The sequence below is a fragment of the Ornithodoros turicata genome, chromosome 6, assembly GCF_037126465.1.
Source record: "Ornithodoros turicata isolate Travis chromosome 6, ASM3712646v1, whole genome shotgun sequence".
Taxonomy (NCBI): domain Eukaryota; kingdom Metazoa; phylum Arthropoda; class Arachnida; order Ixodida; family Argasidae; genus Ornithodoros; species Ornithodoros turicata.
Window position 1 is genome coordinate 16,377,246 of NC_088206.1, and position 20,869 is coordinate 16,398,114.

Below are 20,869 nucleotides of genomic sequence, written 5' to 3' on the forward strand. Positions count from 1 at the left end.
TGCCCTTACAGGTACAACAGCAACCAGCGCCTGACATGCACGGTCATGAAAATCGCAAACAAAGTGGGGACAAAGTTGGCGAAAGAATTAGGTACACAACACATCAGTCACGAGGAGTGCAGAACGACACGTCCATTCCGTCCGATAGCCAGGCGCAGAACTGAATCTTAATGCTTTTTACTCCTCTATAAAGTCATGCATCTGTCCCTCTTGCAATTGATTTCTGAACTAATTTAATCGCAAAATTATTAAGAATTGTTCTTGCACTAATCCCATTCAGGGCAGCACCATCGACATCAAGACAAGAATGTTCCTTGTCAAAAAAGAAAAATATACAAAGCGTCAACAGAGGAAAGCATGCATGTCGGGGCATTTCAGGAGCGCTGTTACACGAGGACAAATCACACGACTGCTGGGCAACAGAGGAAAGCAAACACAGAGAAACACTTGAACACAGTGAAACGGCACCCACCACCATCGGACACGTACGCTACATTCCCTCATTGTAAATCCGCTCGTCACAAAATTCACCATTCACCAGTGACGACCCACACATCCATACCCCATCAGAGGCAAACGGAGCCCCACCGAAGCTACGCTCTTCCAGTAACGGCCATCGCAATTGCTAGGAACAGAATTAACGCATCCACACCCGCCAGTGTCCAAGAGAGAAGTGATTCCTTGCGCCCTCTGCAGACCTTTCTCATTGGTCGTGACGTCATCCTATTGTCTAGGGCTACACTGTTTTTTTTTCGCTAATGTCCAACCCATCTCCTCTGGACAAGGTCCACCTGAAACAATAGAGTCGCGGTATGACGTCATCATGCACCTGTGTGCCTCAAGAACGCGTACACTCTAGACAGGGGACCTGTTATTTATTGAATCACTATCCCAAGATTATTTCCTTTATTCTACTATAACGATTGCGTAGTTTCTATTGCAGAAAAACACCATGCATGAAAGCTGATTGTAGGAATTAAGCATTTCATTCCCAAAGTCTTACTAAACGAGACTTACAAAAGAACAAAATATCCTAACACCATCAATGGCTACATACAACGAACTAATCGAGACATGTTAGTCCCATCCAAGAGCCAGGAAGATAACTGAATAATGACACTTTGTTCCCCGACTGGATAAAGCCATGCACCTGTCCCCCTTGCGGTTACTCTCTGAACTAAATGAATTCGCAAAATTATTAATAATAGCTCTACTCCCATTAAGGGCAGCATTATCGTCAAGACAAGAATATTCCTTGTCAAAAAGAAAAAAACTACATGCAGAAGGAAAGCATGACAGAACAGGTCAGGGCATGTCAGCGCATGTTTGTCAAACAAAAAGGGTGAAAAAAGCGAAAAAGATTTGAACAAAGCAGAAAACCAACATTAAACTATTTCTAAACACACACATTCCTCTTATTCGAAGAACTGTGCTCATCATAAATCCCTCCAGGACAATCCACACCATTTTTCTATTGCTACACTTTTTTCCAGTAACGGTCAATGCATTGCTACAGACTGCGTGACGTTATCACATCCTGTCTGAAGAAGACAGCGGCAAAGACGAAGACTCCTATTATTTATTGAATCGCAAGATTATTTCCTTTGTCCTACTCTTAATGATATTCATTCTTACACTAAAATTCAACAAATAAGCACCGTGCATATTAGCGATTTTCCCCCCAAAGATTCATCATTGTCATTAGAATCACAACACCAGTAAACTGCCACTGCTCTTTAAAATAATAAGTGAGACCACTAAACATCATCACCAGGCTTATGTAATATATGACCCTTTCTATGCTCATACATTCGTTGCCTGAGGCTACACCAGCGAGCAAAAAGGCACGAAAGCTTGGGGGCAAAGTTCTATTCGCGCTCGACGGATGACTAGACAGAACGCCGTTACGGGAACATGATTGCATTCTTACTATATAAATTATTATTGCATTGCAGTCTAGAAAGACTATCACAAGAAATCCGTACTATGCTCAACTATAATTTAGGAGCCTTAAATTCTACTTTCTATGGAAACTATAATTGCCCTGTTACTTGGAACACTATTAATCAAGCGCTCCAATTTTTTCTCTCTTCCCATTTCAGCCTTGTCATGCAGTGAAGCAGTCTCACAACCAAAATAATTAATTTACACTGAGGGTGGCTTGCTAGGAATTTCTGTCCTGCGCTCAGATGCAAGCATTTCTGCAAAAATACCTATAACAGCTGACTTCCTCAACACACCGTGCTCCTAGTTACATGTAACAAACAAAAAACATACAAAACCTCTTCTAATGAATTCAGCTCCACCATGCGACTTTCTTCTGCGTGAAAAAGGGAAAGGGCAAGAAAAAATTGTGCGCACTTGTGCTTGAATTGCAATGACTTCAAAAACCGAAGCATACGCTAATAAACTAAGAAAAAGACACCCATTTCTGCTACCAGATAATTCTTGCATAACGCTCCATACACAGCCGCATTGCCCTTGCGTAAAGTAAGCACGGGACGAGGGCACACAAATTCCTTTAAGCGAGCAGTAAAAAGGCTTAAGACGGAGCGCTCAGGAATAATAGCAGAGTCACCGGACATCGCTACGGAACTCAACGGCTAACACAAGGCGACAACAACAAGACACTAGCGGCGGGTAAAATTGCAACACTGCTAAACAAGTTCAGACATGCCATGATGACATCACAAATCAAGAAAAAAGCATGCACACACAGACAGCAGCTCAGGAATGCACAAGGAGACGTGCTTTATAGGAATTTCTACTCCACACTCAGATACCAGCATTTCTGCACAAATACCTATAAATGCAAACAGCTTACTCCATCAACATATCGAGCAAAGTGAATACTGACACTCAACAACATATAACAAAAAACAAACAAATTCAATTCTCATGAACTCTCGTTTGCCAAGCGGCTTTCTTCTGCTCTACCTGGATAATTGGAGAATCACCGCTTATCCCTACGAAACTCGATGGCTGGCGCAACGTGACACCAACAAGATACTAGCGGCGGGTAAAACTGCAACAAGAAAGACACTGCTAAACAAGTCCAGACATGCCATGATGACGTCACAAATCAGGAAAAAAAGCACACACACTGCACGCACTTGTGCTCCAATAGCTGTAACTGCAAGAAACCGTAATCGACTGAGAAAAAGACACTCATTTCTGCTATCAGAAAATTATTGCTTAATGCGATACACACGGCTGCGTTGTCCCTGCGTAAAGAAAGCGCAGGCCAAGCGTCTACACAAAACGAACTGGGAAAATCGCTTCTACTGGGCGTTACCGCACATCGCTATGAAGCTCATCGGCTAACACAAGAAGACAACAACAAGATATTAGCGCAGGGTAAAAATTGCAGCAAGAAAGACACTACTGAACAAGTCCAGACATGCGACATCGCATACAAAATACTGCTCATCGGGGAAAAGGCCTAAGCCTGCGACAGAAAATCATAGAGCATACACAACTTCATTTTTCTATTTTGCGTAAACTAAACGTGGTTTGCTATTTCCTGCTCGGAAAACGACGTACAAATTTTCTTAGGGAGCAGAGAAATATAGGAATTTCTACTCCGTGCTCAGAAACCAGCACTTCTGCTCAAAAACCCATAACTGCAAAATTAAGCACTGCTTACTTCATCACACATATCGTGCACCCAACAAAATCAAACAAACAACCCCACTTCCACTGATATAATACTATTCAGCTTTTACCAGGACGCTTTCTTCTGCATAAAAGTAGAGAAAATAAGAAAAGGCCAGTGAAAAATTACACGCACCTTTGCTCGCATAGCTATAAGAGGAAAAAAAAGATAATGAGGGCACACACTAATAAACTGTGACAAAGACACCCATCTCTGCTATCAGGTAATTATTGCATAATGCTAGATACACAATTGCATTGTCCCTGCGTGAAGAAAGCACAGAAAAAGGACACATAATTTATCTCCCCCCCCCGACGCCTTTCAAGCGCTGGTGTACATGCAATGGATTTTGCCTTCATTCGTATTACAAATCTCTTCCAACTGGACATTTTGCTTGCGTTAATTCTTCGTAGAATCCACCACAGAGTAGTGCCGTCCATATAAATATATATGTTGTTGATTGAACAACTTTATTGTGAGATGATGAATGGGAAGTTTAATCGCCAGGGGCAATACTTTACCCCATTGCTGGTGGTGATGAAGGGAATTAAATAATGAACCCCTTCACAATAATAATCCAAGTCCTCCTATGGTATCCAGAAAGGTCAAGAGAGCTTTGAGGGCAGAGCGTTGGTGGGCTGGATGTGGCCAGGGACCAAGCAATTTTGTGAGAGAGAGGGGGCAAGAGTCCAGCTCGTTAAGGGATTGAGAACAATTCTGCCGTATGAAGAAGCCACAAACCAATACCGCGCCTACAGTGAACTTTCATTCCGACAGCTTCACACGCAGCCCCTGCGCTGAACGTGCCCGCAGGTGGTGCGCTGTGTCGAGAGTACGGGGAGAGTATCATTCACGCTGGTTCGTAGCTAAAATTCTGGCCTATAGGTAGGAATTTACATAGTGGCTCCCGCCCTGAATTCTCTTTCAATCCAGAAAAAACACCAAATCAAAAATATATTTTTATTTTGGCAATGAAAATGCACCAGATGGGGACTGCGATAACAAGCGTATGATGCAGTCCTATGCATGTCAAAACCAAGATTCTAGCACACATACGCAACTCAATTCCTACTATGCGAGATGTCCAACACGACCAAGAAAATGGAAAACTAATGGAGAAAGCAAACTAAGCCACACTCGCACTATAGAACTCGTGTTATAAATTTTGTGGCACTGCACAATACTCAGCACTACAAATATGACACAAGGAATGCAGTTTCCTTATTGGAGGGAATTTCAGGGGGACCTATCCCCGTGACAGAGAAATGTAAAGGAGCCTTATCCCCGTAAGACAGATTCATCAGGCTCGGCACATGTGCCGCCGGAGCAACGCACAGCAACACGCTTGTGGTCTTTGTAGACTTGACTCTCACACTCCAAGTTTATTTACAATACATAAAAGTGAGCAACATGTCCCCACGGGGCTCGTTAAGATGGGAAGCGGCGGCAATGCTTCCCTACAAGTAGGGGAAACAAAGGAACAATGTCATCCTCCTTTCGTGTGCCGCTATTTGCAATCTGGTGTCTGTGACCAGCAACCCGCTTACCACACTACTGCTGTATGAAATTCTGTGGATAGTTAGTGCAGACACCCTTTTATACAGCTCTGACGGACCTAAGGGATATTTGTGACATATTTTGTTTGCTGTCAACTGTGAATATTTATTCCATCCGTCCATTTTGGCCTACATAGTATGAACGGCAAATAGTACAATTCTGTCAGCAGTGTTCTTGTACTACATAAGCACAAAACAGATTTTTCGCCCTCAAGAAAGCTTCGCTCTAGTTACAAGTCACCCGATTTTCTACTTGTTTTTCTATGGTGTAATCCGTCAGCATCTGAATTGAGAATTATGTGCTTGTAGAAGTTGACAACACGTTCGTAGTTCCATATAGAGATGCGTTCATTATCACCGTGAAAACGATGTGCCTGCTTTGGGGTAATATTTGTTGGTGAAAACCTGTAGATGGCTCGAGATAAGTTCAAGTAGTGCTTGGTGTCTGTGCTCCCAATGCATAATGCTGAAAGGCAAATTCAGACATTTGTTAAGTTAGTCTGAGTCTGACAAAATCAATTTATCATGCAGCAAGTGTAGAAGGTGACTACACTGACTGATTCAGCATATAGAGTACTTCAATAACAATGTCAATTTTTTTTTTTTTTTGTAAGAGCATGCTATGGAAAACCATGCAATCAACAACATTTATCTGTAGGGAACTAATTTTCATTTCTATTTTAATTTGTGATGTCATTTCTTGAACTGAGCTCCAAAATTTGCCAAGTCAACACTACCTTTTTCGCCACAAACAGAAAGGCTATGTCAGATTTACCGTACTCTGTTACGAAATACATTTCCTACTACTTGTTGCAAAAGTTGTGAAGACTGTCGTTTTGAAATGTGCGAAGTGTTTGGCTGCCCTGAGTTCCTCGTCAAGAAGAGATGCATGGAGGGAGATGACCTTTTGGGTTCTTTCTCGATACTTCTGCTGATAATGACAGCAAGCTTAGAATGCAATAGTTTCGTGAAACAGCAGTGACAGCGAAACAACAAGAGGTGGTCTGCTGTTTCGTTCAGACACTTCATGGATTTGATGGAGAACAGAGTGTCCCACAACTTGCGTGTCTCAAAATGGCTGTGTCCAAGGGCGGATCTCGAGGGGGGGGGGGGGGGTCCGGATGTCCTGACCCCCTCCTCAATTTCTGGGTCACTTAGCGTTTAATTGACCCTACATTGCATGTCTAGTATGCTGTCCATGGCCGGACCCCCTCCTCAGAGAAATACTGGATCCGTCCCTAGCTGTGTCTTGCAATTTTCTTTCCAGTTGTTACCAATGTAGTTGGGAACATAAGTTTGTAATTAAACGGGGTACAGTTAACATGCACTTTTCCTTTTTTTAACAAAAAAGAAACAGCAACATTGACTTGGCAAGCTTTGGAGTTCATTTCAGGAAATTATTTCAATTAAAATTTGATAAAATGTATATAGCATTATGCGGAAAAAGTTCCCGTAGATAAGAAACACCCTGTATATTAACATAGAGAGAAACCCTTTTATTTTAAGTACCGTAGTCCTCCCAGTTGATTTTCTAAACTTGACACAGAAGGTTCACAACTTGATGATAATGTATGACAAGATCATGTCACCTGGGGCAACAGCAGCTTGCGGAAAAATACTGTGGACACTGTTTCTTATCATCTGATAGCCAAAGGTGTCCTCATCGTGGGGTGATATTACATGTGGTTCTGTTGCAGTGGTCACCTCTAAGGTAACATTCAAATCCCGTACAAGATAGTGGTTGTATGCCATAACCTGGAAGAATAAATGAATTGAGAGAAATTACTTGTAGATGGCACCGATGAACTGGACCACAAAGCTTACCTCTGCTATACTATTTAAGGGGTGTACCCTTTGATTCACATATGCGTAGGCTTCACCAGGACACACATTCTCCTACGTGACAAAACAGAAAACATAAAGAGCAAAACATATCCAGAGCCTACCAGGAGCAGCAAAATGAAACTTCCTGCTATCAGCAGTATATAAGCCAATCAGGAGGATCAAGGGGTCTACGAGGAGGACCTATGAAATATTTTCTCTAGACTTTATTTCGTTTATCGCGGTGCAATTCAACATTGTAAGAAGGATCTGAAAGAGGGCGTCACTAGGATATGCGTCACCCGCTGCAGGAACTCTTCGCCATCACGCCCCCTCCCAGTATTGGATCCATTTCCATACCAAGCGATACACGATAAATAATATCATCATACTGAACGTTGAAAAAAATCACGTGCTAGCAAGAGGGCTCCTTATGTTGTGTTCGGCGTCATTCCTCATGTGCAAAAACTTTTTCCGGGGATTACATCACCCTCGCAGAACGTTCCCCAAACTTGCGGTTTTGTTGCGTGCACGAAAAAGTATGCAAGTATCTGGACCGAAGTCAGCATTTTGCATACAGAATTAGTATGGTTAACATCTATTTAAACTGTGGATTCAAACCAGTCGAGCCGGGGCAGGTCTACGATCACCGCTCCGTGACTGTCACTTACTACCTCTTTATTAAAAAATTTCACCAACATTGTCCATTAAAAGAAAAGCTAATAGACACTGGATAGTGTGGGAACAAAGTACAAACCTTAATTCCTCCACTAATGATGGTTGGTGCAGATACGGTCCGAATGAGGCTGTCCATAATCGGATTCCTGCTCATCACCCTGGAAGATAAAGAATCCGTAATTTGAACAGTTGGAATGGAATTTGAATACAAGTAATATTTAGTAATAGTAACCAAATTTGAATAGTAGTAATTAATAATAGTAATAAAATTTGAATAGTAATAAGCGATAATAGTGATAGAATTTTAATAGTTGTAACTGAATTTGAATAGACTGTGACTCTTTCAAGGCAAGTACGTGAAATCCAACATGTGCAAGACACCTGGCTCGAAACGAGTGGAAACAAGACTTGAGAGAGGGAAGGAGCATGCCAGGTCTACATATCACTGCCCATGACAAACCTAATGCGCTACCCCCCCCCCCCACGCACACACACAAAATCGTACCTTTGATAGTGTATTTGGGAGAGGGAAAAAAGGAGGAAGTCCTCCTCCCCCATGTAGAGTCCCCATAGAAACCCTCCCAAAATATTTTTCTGGCTATGCCATTGACTTCTGTGTAGTGATTTCCACGGGTGTAGCCTATTTGGAACCATTAAAAATAAACGCGTAAGTATCCACCGTTAAAAATAAACTGCCCAGAATATATGCTTAAGTAAACCCACGTTAAAAATGAACTGCGTAACTATCCACCGTTCATACTAAATCATGAAAAACCTGTACTTAAAAATATATCTTTAAAGTCAGGTGAAACAGGCTCTCAGTCTTATGCCCACACCCCCAGAGTATGGGAAACTGCAAGCAAGGGAACCTACCAACACAAGAACCTAGCAAGAACTAACCTCACAAGGCCAAGCTAGCCTAAACTAACGGAAAATAAACTAAACTAACATAACATAAACTGATCTAACCCAACGCAGAATACACTCTATCCACCTCCGTGCTGGATGATGGGGGGGGGGAACAGTTTTGAAACAGTTTATTTTTAATGGTGGATTCTTAACAGGTGACATTTAACTGGATATTTTAACCGCTTTATTCTTCCAGATTTATTTTTAACTGTGCATTTTTGAAGCAGTTTATTCTTAGATGTTTTATTTTTAAGCAGTTTATTCTTAATGGGAAATTTCGGGTACCTCCAGTTTCCACAAGGTACTCGCAAAATGCAAGGCACAGCTAGCACCAGCAAAGGCTGTGATGAGAAGTAAGCTCATGGTGCCCAGTCACTTTCATTCGTGAAGAAATTTCAATTCAAGATAGTCTTCTATCGGTGCATAAATCTGTTCGCTACGAAACTCCAAACCACAGTTTATTATTATTATTATGAGTTAAATTTGTGAGGTTGTACAATTTCTTGTGTAGCTTGCTGTAGGTATGAAATTCAAAAATTAACGAACCAGGATATAATAGGTCCGAATAGCCATTGGTTCAAGAGAACAACCTTAATCCAGAATGGAGCCTGTAAGACAAGTAGTTACCCACAGTTAACATACTGTAGTCCCCGGCAAACGAACTGTGACAGTTGTGATGCTCACGTAGGTTCCAACGACTTCAAGTTGCTGAACTTCGATTCCTTTTCCAAAGAGACTGGGGTGTGCCTGAGAATGAAATCTGAGAACGACGGTGTTCTTCATTGTCTTTGAAGAGGCCAGTTTTGGTTAAAAAAGGAAGGCAAGGTCAACACATACCTGGCTACTGCTTTAGACAATGTGATGATTGTGGTTTCCCTAGGTGGTACGGACGTGTGAATGCTTGTACCGTAGGCAGTGATCTTGAACGTCAGGTATCCTTTCTCTGTCACCCCGACCCTGGTAGCAAAGAAATGGTGAAGAAAAAAAGCAGTCCAATTTTTAAAAAAATAAGAAAAGAACAGTAAATGTTACGACTCCTGCTGTCATAACATGCCACAGCATGGCTAACAAGCATGGGAGGGTGTTGCAAAAAATTGGGGGCAGGGGGGTGGGGGGCAGTTACATCATAACAATTTATTGTTAAACAATAAATGTGTTAGAATTAGAATTTTAGAATTGCTATATTCTCGCCAAAAGTGTGTCCTCTCTTATATGTCAAGTGCTATGCTGTGTTTTCACCGAGCTAAAACTAGCTGTTCTTAAAGCATACAGGGGCAAAATTTTGGGAGGGCTCTCTCCCACATTCTTAAAAATGAGTTTCACCACATAGCACGCTCCTAGCCAACCATCATCCCAACTGACAACGTTCTCGCCCCCCCCCCCCCCCCCCCTTGATTTGTTGAAAACAGCAGACTGATCCTGCACCATTTGCCTGCTGTTTGTACCATTATGCACGTACCGTATGCATTGTACCAATAGGCTCTGCCTCCCGTTTTCAACAAATCAGGGGCGAGAACGTTGACATTCGGGATGAGGGTTGGCTAGGAGCGTGCTATGTGGTGAAACTCATTTTTAAGAGTGCATGGAGAGATCCGCAAAGTTTCTGGCATCAATTGAGTATATTTCGCTAGTTAATAAATATTTCATTATTAACTAGAAATGAATGTCATTAGTTTACCACGACATCAAAACATTGCATGAAATTTTATCAAGTGTCAATCACGCAACAATCGGAATGATGTGAATTCTACATCAAAAGTGCACCTCAAAGCAAGTAATAATACGCGTGATATAACTCACATGGCAACTGGTGCTGCCACGCCAGGAAAGGTATCATTCAGAATCATCACTCCTTCATCGAGAATGTACTCGAAGCGCAAGCCACGAGCCTGTAGCAATTTTCCAATGTGATAAGCGCCATCAACACCACTGCCTTCCTCATCGTGACCAAAGGCCAAGTAGAAGGTGCGTTTTGGCTGGTGCCCCCTCTCCAACAAGAATTCTAATGCCTCCATTATGCCCTACGGTTCGAGATTAACCAGTTAGTCATCTTTGCAAACACAACACCGCGCATGTGAACTGACCATGAGAATTTGCTTGGCATCAATGGCACCACGGCCCCATATCTCGCCATCGACGATTTTACCGTCAAAAGGAGGATGGCGCCACTTTTTTTCCACAACGGGTACAACATCGAAGTGGGCACACAGCATGTAGGGCAAGAGCGACGGGTTAGAGCCCCGAACCGTGAAGAGGAAGCTGTGGTTCGACACAGTCTCAGCAGTGACCAGCGGGGAGGAGTAGACATGTGGGAACGCTGAAGAAACAGCGGTTCAGCGTTATGTTTTGGAGTTGCAATTTTTCATGAATTCGTAATCAAAATGTTATTCGTTACGCTGCATATATGCAATGTTCTTGTGTGCACAGTACAATATTTGTGTGCGATAGCAAGCACTGCTTTTGTAGTTTCATACTGACGTTTTTGATCAAGTAAATCAACCCCTGCAGTGGTTTATCCAGAATCCGCAGCATGGGCAAAAATTGAGGGTAGGGGGGCAGCAGTTACATCATAACAGCTGAGCGTATCATTACTGACTTTCTTATAGCAGGCCCACCCTCCCTGTAGGGGGTGCACAGCTAAAAAAGTTAGGGGGAGCTGCCAAACATTCGGGGGATGGGGGTCTGTATAAATCACTGTTCCCCAGTATGAACAAAAACATCAGTTGTTTCAAGGAAGAGACTGTCTCTTTGCACGTAATGTACTCGGAATGCATACGATTCGTCTACAATGCACAAATGAGAATTCTCTCGCCGCAAAACGCGGCCGATACAGGCAGGGAGGCATGCGCTTTCCTCTTTCCTCTAAGCTTATATGCCGTTGTCATCATTTAACTCCCGTGACAGTAGGAGGCTCACACTGTTTGATGAAGCTGTGGAACTCGATCAATGGTTCCGTGTCGTAATCACTTTGACCTCTCGTTATCGTGCGTATTCTCAACGCACGAGCAAGCCGCGTTGATAGGTTTCTTGCCGACTCGCTTATGAAGTCCTCGTCTGTTTCCTTGCATAGCGGAGGCGGTACCGGTTTAGGCGCGAGAAGTGCCCGTATCACAGCAACACAGAGTAGTCCAACCAAAAAGCAGAAGATCAGGCTTGGTAGTCGCCACAGCAAAAGCCTAAAAAACCGTATAGTTCGAACCGGGATCATCGCGCCATTCGAAAAAGGTCTGCACTCTGCAGAGGTAGTGCTCTCTGGTGTGCAGGTGCAGGGTCGTGCAGGGTGCAGGTGCGGACGGCTACGGCTACGGCTGTTGTGAAAGCTGTAATGTAAATGTTCACGCTAGGTATTCCAGGTGAGGACAAACATGTTGTTCGATGTTTCGCCCAGCTCGGTTGAGTTTCTTCGGGTTTTGAAGCAAGTAAAATCAAGTGCAAACGTTATCGGTATCCACAGTGAAGTATCGGAAGTATCCAAGGCAATCCTAGTTCATCCAAGCACGTCCATGGCTGCTGAGGTTGCATTTGTTGCATGCAGACGATAATTCTCATTCGCTTGTTAAAAAGCATGTAAAGTTGATAATCGGTTACTTGATCTCCCTGCGACATCAAGGTCTGCGTTCAACACGGCGAAACGTCTGCTTCCAATCCGAGGAGTTGCAGAGGAAAGACAGCGGTGACGAAGTTTGGTAGTTAAGGAAGATTTCGCCATTCATTCATTAGACCCCTGCGTCTGAACTGCAAACGACAGCACTACACTCTTGCTTGTTGCAGTGCGTTTGATCTTCGAAGATGATGAAGCGCAGAATCAACTGGAAGACAGTTGCGGTGATATTCGCGATACCTCACCTAGTTTATTGGCCGCTTAAATATTTGGCTGCCGACAGCAATAGAAATGGTGCACATCCGACGAAAATGTTAGAACAGCCACAGAACTCTCCATCCATTGTAACAAGGTGAATGTTTGTCAATGAAGTGCATGTTGCAAATGCAGTGTCGTTCTACAATGAAATTGTTTTCAGTAATACGTATTCAGGGCCGGCGATAGGGGGGGTCGAGTAAGGCGCGGCCGCCTTAGGCCCCGCGCTCACGAAGCCCTCAACCAGGGATTACATTTTTTTTTAATATCTAGTATGCACTTAATCGCACGTGCGATCTTCGACTAAAACAGAAATGCGAGAAGAATGTGTTATGTGCCATTCCGTCATGTGATGAGAAAAAGTCCCACTTCTAAGAAAAATCCGCAAACCCTGCAAGCTATACTGAGGATTTCGCACCCTTCTCTCCTGCTGCCATTTCCCGTACTGCGAAAATCTCCCACTGCGAAAATCTTATAATTTCTTATCTTTTCATTACTGTGGTGTGAAACAGGCCCGGCGATGTGCCTTTGCCTCAGGCCCCGCACACCCCTAGCACCGCGGCCCTGGTAATATTCGACTGAACAGCGAAGTGAACAAATGAAAAATAAAAACGATTTCAGCTCCAGGAAGGAGTATCCATGAAAAATAAATGGAACAGTTACAAGCATTAATATAGTTTAATTTAAAATAAATTAATAATTAAACTTTGTTGATGCTACAACAGTTCAATGGAACTGCGACTGCGAGATTGGGTAGTCGATTGATTCGTCAGGCCGGTTGTTTGGCGAGTTATGCACAGCACAACCGCGAATCCGTTGTGTCAATAACGGTATGAAAAAGAAAATTGTGAAAAAAAAATTATCTGCCGAAACCCGGGATCGAACCAGGGACCTTTAGATCTTCAGTCTAACGCTCTCCCAACTGAGCTATTTCGGCACGACGATATGCGAGTTTATCGTATCACTTGAACTGCCGACGCTGCCAATGCTGCTGCTGCTGTCAGATGACTTTTTTTTTTTTCCACTATGCAATATAGTTCATCTACATACGCCGTTGCACTGCTGTCTAGTTTCAAACGGACATATGCAGGGTGTCCCAGAAAACGTGTCATTGAATTATAATAAAAGAACTACGCCACCTAGGATCATGCGGTCAACGGCATTTGTTCTTATTAGGTTTCTGTTTAATTATGTAAATATTTGCGAACTGAACTCGGAAATTTGCCAAGTAAAGGTCACTTTTTTAACCCACCAATATGAAGAGTGTGCCGAATTCACTGACATTCATGTTAATTGACAGTGATATTCACGAGATATCCCATCGGAAAAAAGAAAAAATAGCCGAACAGCATGCTTTTCGGAGCACCGCACCATAACGCGCTATGACTTTTTGAGCGCAATCGCTCTCAGTCCGACGAAAGGAGGTTCCAAACCCAGCCCACAGAGTGATAGTAGAAAGAGTAACAGTTCCTGAAATTGGGAGAGGGAAAGCATTATCCCCCAGCGAAAGGCTCCTTTCGTCGGACTGACTACGATTACGCTGAAAAATTCGTCGCGCGCTATCCTGTGCGAGCTCCGTAGAGGTTGATGTTCGGCTATATTTTTCGACGGGATAGCTCTTTAACAACACTGTCACCTGTCAATTATCATTAATTTGAGTAAATTAGACACGCTCTTCACATTGGTGGGGTAAAAAAGTGACCTTACGTTACACAACATTCACATCAGGAGGTGGCCAAAACCTAGTAAGAACAAACGTCGCGTTGACCGCATGACTCTAGGTGGTGTAATTTTTTTAATTATAACTCAATGATACGTTTTCTGGGACACCTTGTATTTATGACCAGTGCTTCTTCTTTTTCTCCTTCTTTCTTTTGGTGAAGCCGGCTTCAAGAGGTGGTGTTGGTGCTGGAAGCGGCTCGCCGTTATCGGCCTCCAGAGGTGGGCGACGTCAACTGACGCCCTGGGGGAATGTGCGTCCTGAGCCGACTTCTAAGGGAACTGTGCCGACATATGTCTGAAAGTGTCTGAGGAAAACCCAGGAAAAACCCCAGACCAGCACGGCCGGCACCGGAATTCGAACCGGATCGAGTACCTCCCAGTCTGGACGTGACATGCCCAGCACGCTAACCAATTAGCCACGCGAGCTGGTCGGGTTCAAGAGGCAGCAAATCCCGCACCGGTTTTCCTGACCACTGGGAACCTTACACGCAGTCAGGACGGCCACAGACGAACTCTTATACCGTGCCGTTAGTGTCCATGCAAATCCTCTATTTACAACACGGTAGAACTATGCCAAGAAGTCCCCCCTGTCCCCAACTCCTTCCTACTGTCTTCTCTCCATCTGTCCGCATCTGTACGCCTCTCATAGCCACACTTGCTTCGCCGCGCTATCACGGAATAAAAGGCTAAACTCTAAAAACTGAACTTCACCACATAGCACGCTCCTAGCCAACCATCATATCGTATGATATCGTTATCTGCCCAGATTTGTGAAAAACGGGAGGCGTACGTCTCCCGTTTTCAACAAATTAGAGCAGATAACGATATCATACAAGATGATGGCTGGTTAGGAGCATGCCGTGTGGTGAAGCTCATTTTAAGACTGCAGCCATTGTCAGGACCGATAGGCTTATCTCTTCCTTTCTGTGTCAATTAGCATGTATCCAAATTGACAGAAAAAGGCGCACGCCCCCCTCTCTCCTCGAATCAGAAGCGACAAACCTATCATTCGTGGCAATGCTTAGCGCAGAACGTGCTATGTGGTGAAGTTCAGTTTTCACTTTTTAGAGTGTAGGACTGTACAAGCGCAATATACTCAGATATTCAGATGCCAATATTATGCCATGATGCCTCATTATGCTAACAACGATATTCCAATAACATTATGCAATGTTATACCAAACTCTCAAAAACAAGTGTTTTGAGAGATTTGACATTTACTTCACTTTTTCTTTTTCATGTAACAATGGCTGTAACTTGTTCCATTTCAAAAAGAGTACCTAGTTCATTAGTATTTTTGCAGGCTAATTCGTTACTTTTAATGCGTTAACATTAGAGTCCTCGCAACGAAAGAATCGCGGCGTGGCATGTACGTCTGTAGCCATGGAAGTGGAGAGGGGCGTTCTGATGGGAGAGGAGGAGAGTACGTTGGGAAGAGGAGGCGCGCTGCGGAGGCCAAGGTTTTGGTCCGTCGATCACGAAACTGGCGGGGCTCGCCGGAGAAGAACATCTACAACGACTGAACCACTGGCGAGCCTCAACTTTAAATCAGTTTTCTTGAGTGTTTGTGTGTGCTTTACCAGTTTGCCTCACAGACTTGACTGGCTTTGAAGTGAAACCACAACGTTTATAATACGCGTCACACATGTATGCTTTCATTATGTTTGTGGAAATAATATATCGAACTTTATTGCTTTTTTGTGGTCCATTGCGATCCCCGCTCACCACTGTGATGGTGGAACGAGAGAGAGAAAATGTTCCTACTACGAGCGATTGGAGTGCCACAGCTGATGTGAATACACACGTCAAAGTATTAAAATCTACGTGCAGTGACACTTTTTTTTTTTTGTGATTGTAGCGGACCTAAGTAGGTGACATCGCAAACCGAAACCGCAAGTTCCAACGCGTAATGCCAGTGCAGCAATAAACTCCGGCTGTGGTCTCCAGCAGTGGAACGAAATAAGCCCTTGCTCTTCCACTAAGATTTTTAGCTCGATCTGCAGATTTTTCGGACTCGAATATACAGATATACATATATTTTTTACGTGTGGCAACATTGGCCGACAGTGCAGCTGTGGTGGTCGATAGGTTCAGACGTGCCAGGTGCTGGCCGCTCCACGGGTTATGAAAGCTGTGCAGAGAAGCGGAGAAAGAAGGCAAAGGCTGCGAGACAGCGCCTCCAAACTGAATCGGAGGAAGCCCGCAAGGCTCGTTCGGCTGCGGATGTTGTCTTGTGTAGGATCGCGTGAAGGTTGTGTAGCGTGGTGAAGAGGAGTTCCAAAATGTTTTTCGAGCTTTAATTCTAACGCATTTCCGTCGGGTCCACCAATGGATCGACCATGATTTTTTTTAGTGACTTACATATATGACTAATTTGCATTCCTTTAGGTGCTGGTGTCATAAACAAGTTGAATGCAGAATATTGCTTTGATATGCAGCATGTAGGGGAACCACCGCCATCACAATAACCCATTTTCTAACCTTTTTCTCGTCATTCAAACTTTCCAACGTGCCTTTGCGATCATAGCACCAAATTAATTTGAGCGTGTTAAGGGCACAGACCTGTAAGAATATAGGTAGAATGTCCGCAGAACCCATATAGAGCCACTTTCTCAGTAAAGTTGACATCTAAACGGTGCAATAACCTTTTATAATTGAGCAAGGTTGAGTATTGTTATCTGTGAGTATTATCGGGCGATTCATCAGAACGTATTTGCGTCACAGTTATGAGACGGTCCCTCAAAGACAGCCCTCAATAGTGGAAACTCCTTTTGACCACAGACGGCTGGATAGTCATCCCAATCGGAATCCCAAATCCCATAACAGCCAATCCTAGCGCGAAACGAGAAATGGCAGATGAATTCTTTGACGGTTCGCGGCGTCACGTAATTGATCCAGGTGGCGCCACAAGCAGCTGACGTAGCGTAGGAGTAGCCCCGGCTACGTGTGCAGTTCGTAATCCTGAGGCAAGCTTCGTAATAGGACCAGTGTCCCTTCTGGCGCGTGAATGGTCCCGCTGGACCTGGTCCGGCAGCTGATTCGCGGGAAGTGTGCTGTGCTTTCGTTTCAACCAATCGGAACGCGAGAGCTTCAGCCGGTAGCATGACACACAGGTGACGCCTGATGTCCTCTGGTGTGTCCAGGGCAAACTTCTGCAGACGTGATATAGTGCGGCCAGCGTAATATCTGGAAAATAACAGGAGCTCATTCAGCATTCACGAAAGCTACACTTTTACTTATAGATATAGTGTAAAGAGTGTGAAAAGCAGTTGGCAAGCGCTAAATGCAAAAGCCCGTACAACTTCCCCGCTGCCTTACTTGTCACATAAGGGTCCGTCCGAAATGTCATTGGCTTCCGTTCGCGTTGTTGGATTATCTACTTTTCGAAATACAGGTCCGTTGTTAGATGCATCAAGAACAGCAACAGGTGGTTTTCGACTTGGCTACAGTCACTCTCCGCCCACTCCTACATACGGAATCCAACTGCTATTGCAGCCCACCCCAGCGACACACTTAGTCAGGTGCATAATCCAGTCTTGAAAGATCTTCCGACAACTTCTTGAGTAACCGCTATACTGAATATAGTGCTCACTCATTTGAACCTGCAGAGCAAAGAATAACTGAACTCACGTGAATGGCTTTGTCCCGAACATGTCCGCTTTGTATGTCGGGGGCAGAAGCAACACTGTAGTATTAGGTGGCAGTTGCTTGAGGTCGAAAGCAGGAGTACCAGTAGGTTGCTCCATCACAACACCCAGGTTGATGTCAGACGCTGACAGATGCGCGTTTAAGGCGTTGAATTTCGAAGTAATTTTGTCCGTCATGGTACTTTCAGGCAACGAGGGCCAGTAGATATGTACTCCGTGGAACTCGTACGTGTGGGTCCATGACTTGACGTTCTGCAAGCACAAAGGCGTAAGTGTATACACGGGCATGTCTCGTGCTTTGGTCAACAGTGCATAAAGGTCCCGTGGAAAGAGCGCCGGAAAATATTATCGAATAAGATCTCAGTCGTTTCTAGAATACGTTATTCAAAACGACGTCACGATACGTACCCTAACAAATGCGGCCCCGGCGTCCGCCTTTGTGATGACATCCAGTAATAACGCATCGTCTTTCGGAAGACCACCGATTATGACACTTGTCCTCACGGCTGGATTCTGCGTGGCCAGCGAATGGAATGCGTAGAACGTGCTGTCGTCTGCTTTGCGAGGTATCAGTTGGTACGTTGCGCTCAGAGTTACGCAACAGAAGACAGCGAGATCGCAGTATTGAAATGGAAATATCTGAATATTGTACTCTCTGCCCATGGCAACGGTGTGGCGACTCCTGGTCTGGTACACGCAGACAACCTTGTAATCTACAGGTGCCCTCCTGGTGATGGTGTCGTTGGCGGTTGCCTGGTCCTCTGTCACGGCTGAAGGCGTCAACATCGGCTCAACCACGTCCAGGAAACCAAGTCCACGAAAGAGACTGAACTGTAGACGTGGAGCAAGCAAAAAAGAAGGTCACGTCGCAAAAAAAAAAAAAAAAAATACAGTGAACCAGTATATTTACCCCTAGAAGAATCACCTATTTGAAGTCTTCAGCACCAAGCAAGTAAAAGACAATGGGAAAGAAAGTCTATACGCAGGACTTTCTTCCTGGGAGGGTGTTTGGAGTTCCCATGACGAATGTGACACCCTATGAGCTGGCTTTTTTGGGGGTATTTTGGCCTTTCTGGCATATATTTGAGGGAAGGGAGGAGGGGGGGTTGTGATATGTATGTGACGGTGTTACGAATATGTGAGAAGTTGCTGGGAAAGCTAGTTCTCCGTACATTCCATGACCTCTATCATCCAGGACAAGCGAATGTCACTACGTAAGACTCTGCCCAGGATCTTCATCTAAGGAGGGTGTTGGAACGCCGTAGGGGTGTGTGTCGCTCGTATCAGCTGATGTGTATTCATACAAACTGTATACTCTTATCAGAAGGTTGGGGGGGGTGGCGCACAATTTTCCTGGTAGCGGAACGGAGTGTGGAGGATGTTGAGAAAATCCCTGGCGGCAATAAAAGCCACTGGTATACTATCAATTCTGGTCTGGCGTATCAAGGGGCTCTAGCAGCCTCTATAGAGTAACGGACCTTGGCACATCCAGTAATTCTGTAGTGTCCAGTAACTACAGTATCTCTCACTTTGCTTTCTTCGTCGCCTTCGAGAGCTGTCGTATAGTTGTCGGGCGCCAAGCTGATCGACATAAAAGCAGCCAGCAATACGAAAGCAGCGATTGATGTCGTGAATAGGACAGTTAGGGCACATTTCTTCGTCACGTGCTCTTGGTTGAACTTCCTGACTGGTCCTCGAGGCAAGGCGGCGACGGATGCAGCCGGTGGTGGCACCTGGGGTGGAAGGTCTTTCGCAAATTCCAGGAATAACGTTTGTAATGGTTTCGCTGCTTCGGGGTCTTCTTTCGCAAACTGCAGACGCAAGCAAACCAGCTTTTTATTTTTAGTATCGTATCAAACGGGCCCTATCCCGGTACTGATTTGTTCGGCATTTATGTCGGACCCACTGGACCATTATATCAAACTCACCTTCTTGAAGACCAGTTCCTCATTGGTATGCGCTGTCTCTTCGGTCTCTTCTGTGTAATCGGAAGTTTCTAAAATCTTCGTAAGGGAAGGGTATGAAACCTGGTTTTCCTGTCTGTGATGGGCGCAGTGCCGAACCTGTGTACGCCCTGCGGCCTGGGACACTCCAGGTGTGTCTGGCCTGGTGATGTACGGAGTTTTTGGGGCCGTCATTGCACATCAGGGAGGATGTCGTTGGAATTGGAGACTCCTACACCGTCTTACGATTTGTGTTCCAACAGTGTATATGAAAGAAAATATACCTGACTCCTTCTGCTTCAGTGCGTGACCTTGTACGAGTGGTTTGTACTTCTTCGTCAAAAGTGGAGCACACTGGCAATTCTTCTTCTACTTCTTCCACCACTAAGCACAGTGGCCACACTCCACACAGCAATTGGCAGTTGGCCACGGAACACTGCTACTACTACTACTACTACTTCTACTACTACGGCGAGCCCTTTCAGCACCACCACCACCACCACCACCACTACTTCTTCTTCTTCCACCACTAAGCACAGTGGCCACTACTTCTTCCTCACAGGTACTGGCGGTGCCTCCTAGTAGGTGATGTTCTCCTTCATTCTGCAACACTGTATAGTGCGTACAGCATCAGTAGCCGTATTATCAGAAGTAATTCTCTAGTATTACAGCGATAAACCATGGTCCACCAATGGTGTGGCATTGCTGCAGTCGGCGGGGGATAATGTGATCACCCTGTTTCATGAGCTGCATTTTTTGTACATCATCCAGCCTAGGATTAGAACTGTCATCTATGACAGTGCGGTGCCACCATGAATGTCACCGATGGCGACATCGTAAGTGAACGCCGTTGTGAACGGGTGGAAGTTGAACGACACTCGCCGCTGCATAAGGGGGAAAGCGAGGCGACGAGTGGCCAGAGGTATTAAGTGGAGAGACACCCTTTTGTGACCTCAAGATGTGTACATGGGTAACACTTTAGCATAGGCCACTGTGAGACAGTTTGATTAGTAGCTTAATGTAGCTATATAACGTGCACCTTGGTTATGCCACTTAAACCTTTCGCCACACAGTGGCTGTAC

General features: G+C 44.5%; 2 protein-coding genes and 1 non-coding gene across 3 annotated transcripts; all 3 read right to left on the bottom strand.

Moving 5' to 3' along the window:
- Positions 1–4,601: 4,601 nt before the first annotated feature.
- Positions 4,602–11,907, bottom strand: LOC135399264 (N-fatty-acyl-amino acid synthase/hydrolase PM20D1-like). The gene is made up of 10 exons (XM_064631097.1): positions 11,536–11,907; positions 10,704–10,936; positions 10,420–10,640; positions 9,457–9,576; positions 9,304–9,379; positions 9,166–9,227; positions 7,790–7,868; positions 7,036–7,107; positions 6,801–6,966; positions 4,602–5,677 (listed from the first exon to the last, which is right to left on the bottom strand). Exons 1-10 carry the CDS (start codon positions 11,825–11,827, stop codon positions 5,442–5,444), a joined length of 1,557 nt encoding a protein of 518 aa, XP_064487167.1. The 5' UTR covers positions 11,828–11,907; the 3' UTR covers positions 4,602–5,441.
- A 1,432-nt stretch (positions 11,908–13,339) lies between these two features.
- Trnaf-gaa (transfer RNA phenylalanine (anticodon GAA)) lies at positions 13,340–13,412 on the bottom strand. The gene has a single exon. It is a non-coding gene; the product is annotated as a tRNA-Phe (tRNA).
- A 3,416-nt stretch (positions 13,413–16,828) lies between these two features.
- Positions 16,829–20,515, bottom strand: LOC135399262 (acidic mammalian chitinase-like). The gene is made up of 6 exons (XM_064631095.1): positions 20,072–20,515; positions 19,773–20,019; positions 19,374–19,655; positions 18,253–18,675; positions 17,828–18,096; positions 16,829–17,383 (listed from the first exon to the last, which is right to left on the bottom strand). The coding sequence occupies exons 2-6, from the start codon at positions 19,980–19,982 to the stop codon at positions 16,900–16,902; spliced, it is 1,668 nt and encodes a 555-aa protein (XP_064487165.1). The 5' UTR covers positions 19,983–20,019; positions 20,072–20,515; the 3' UTR covers positions 16,829–16,899.
- Between the last annotated feature and the right edge of the window lie 354 nt (positions 20,516–20,869).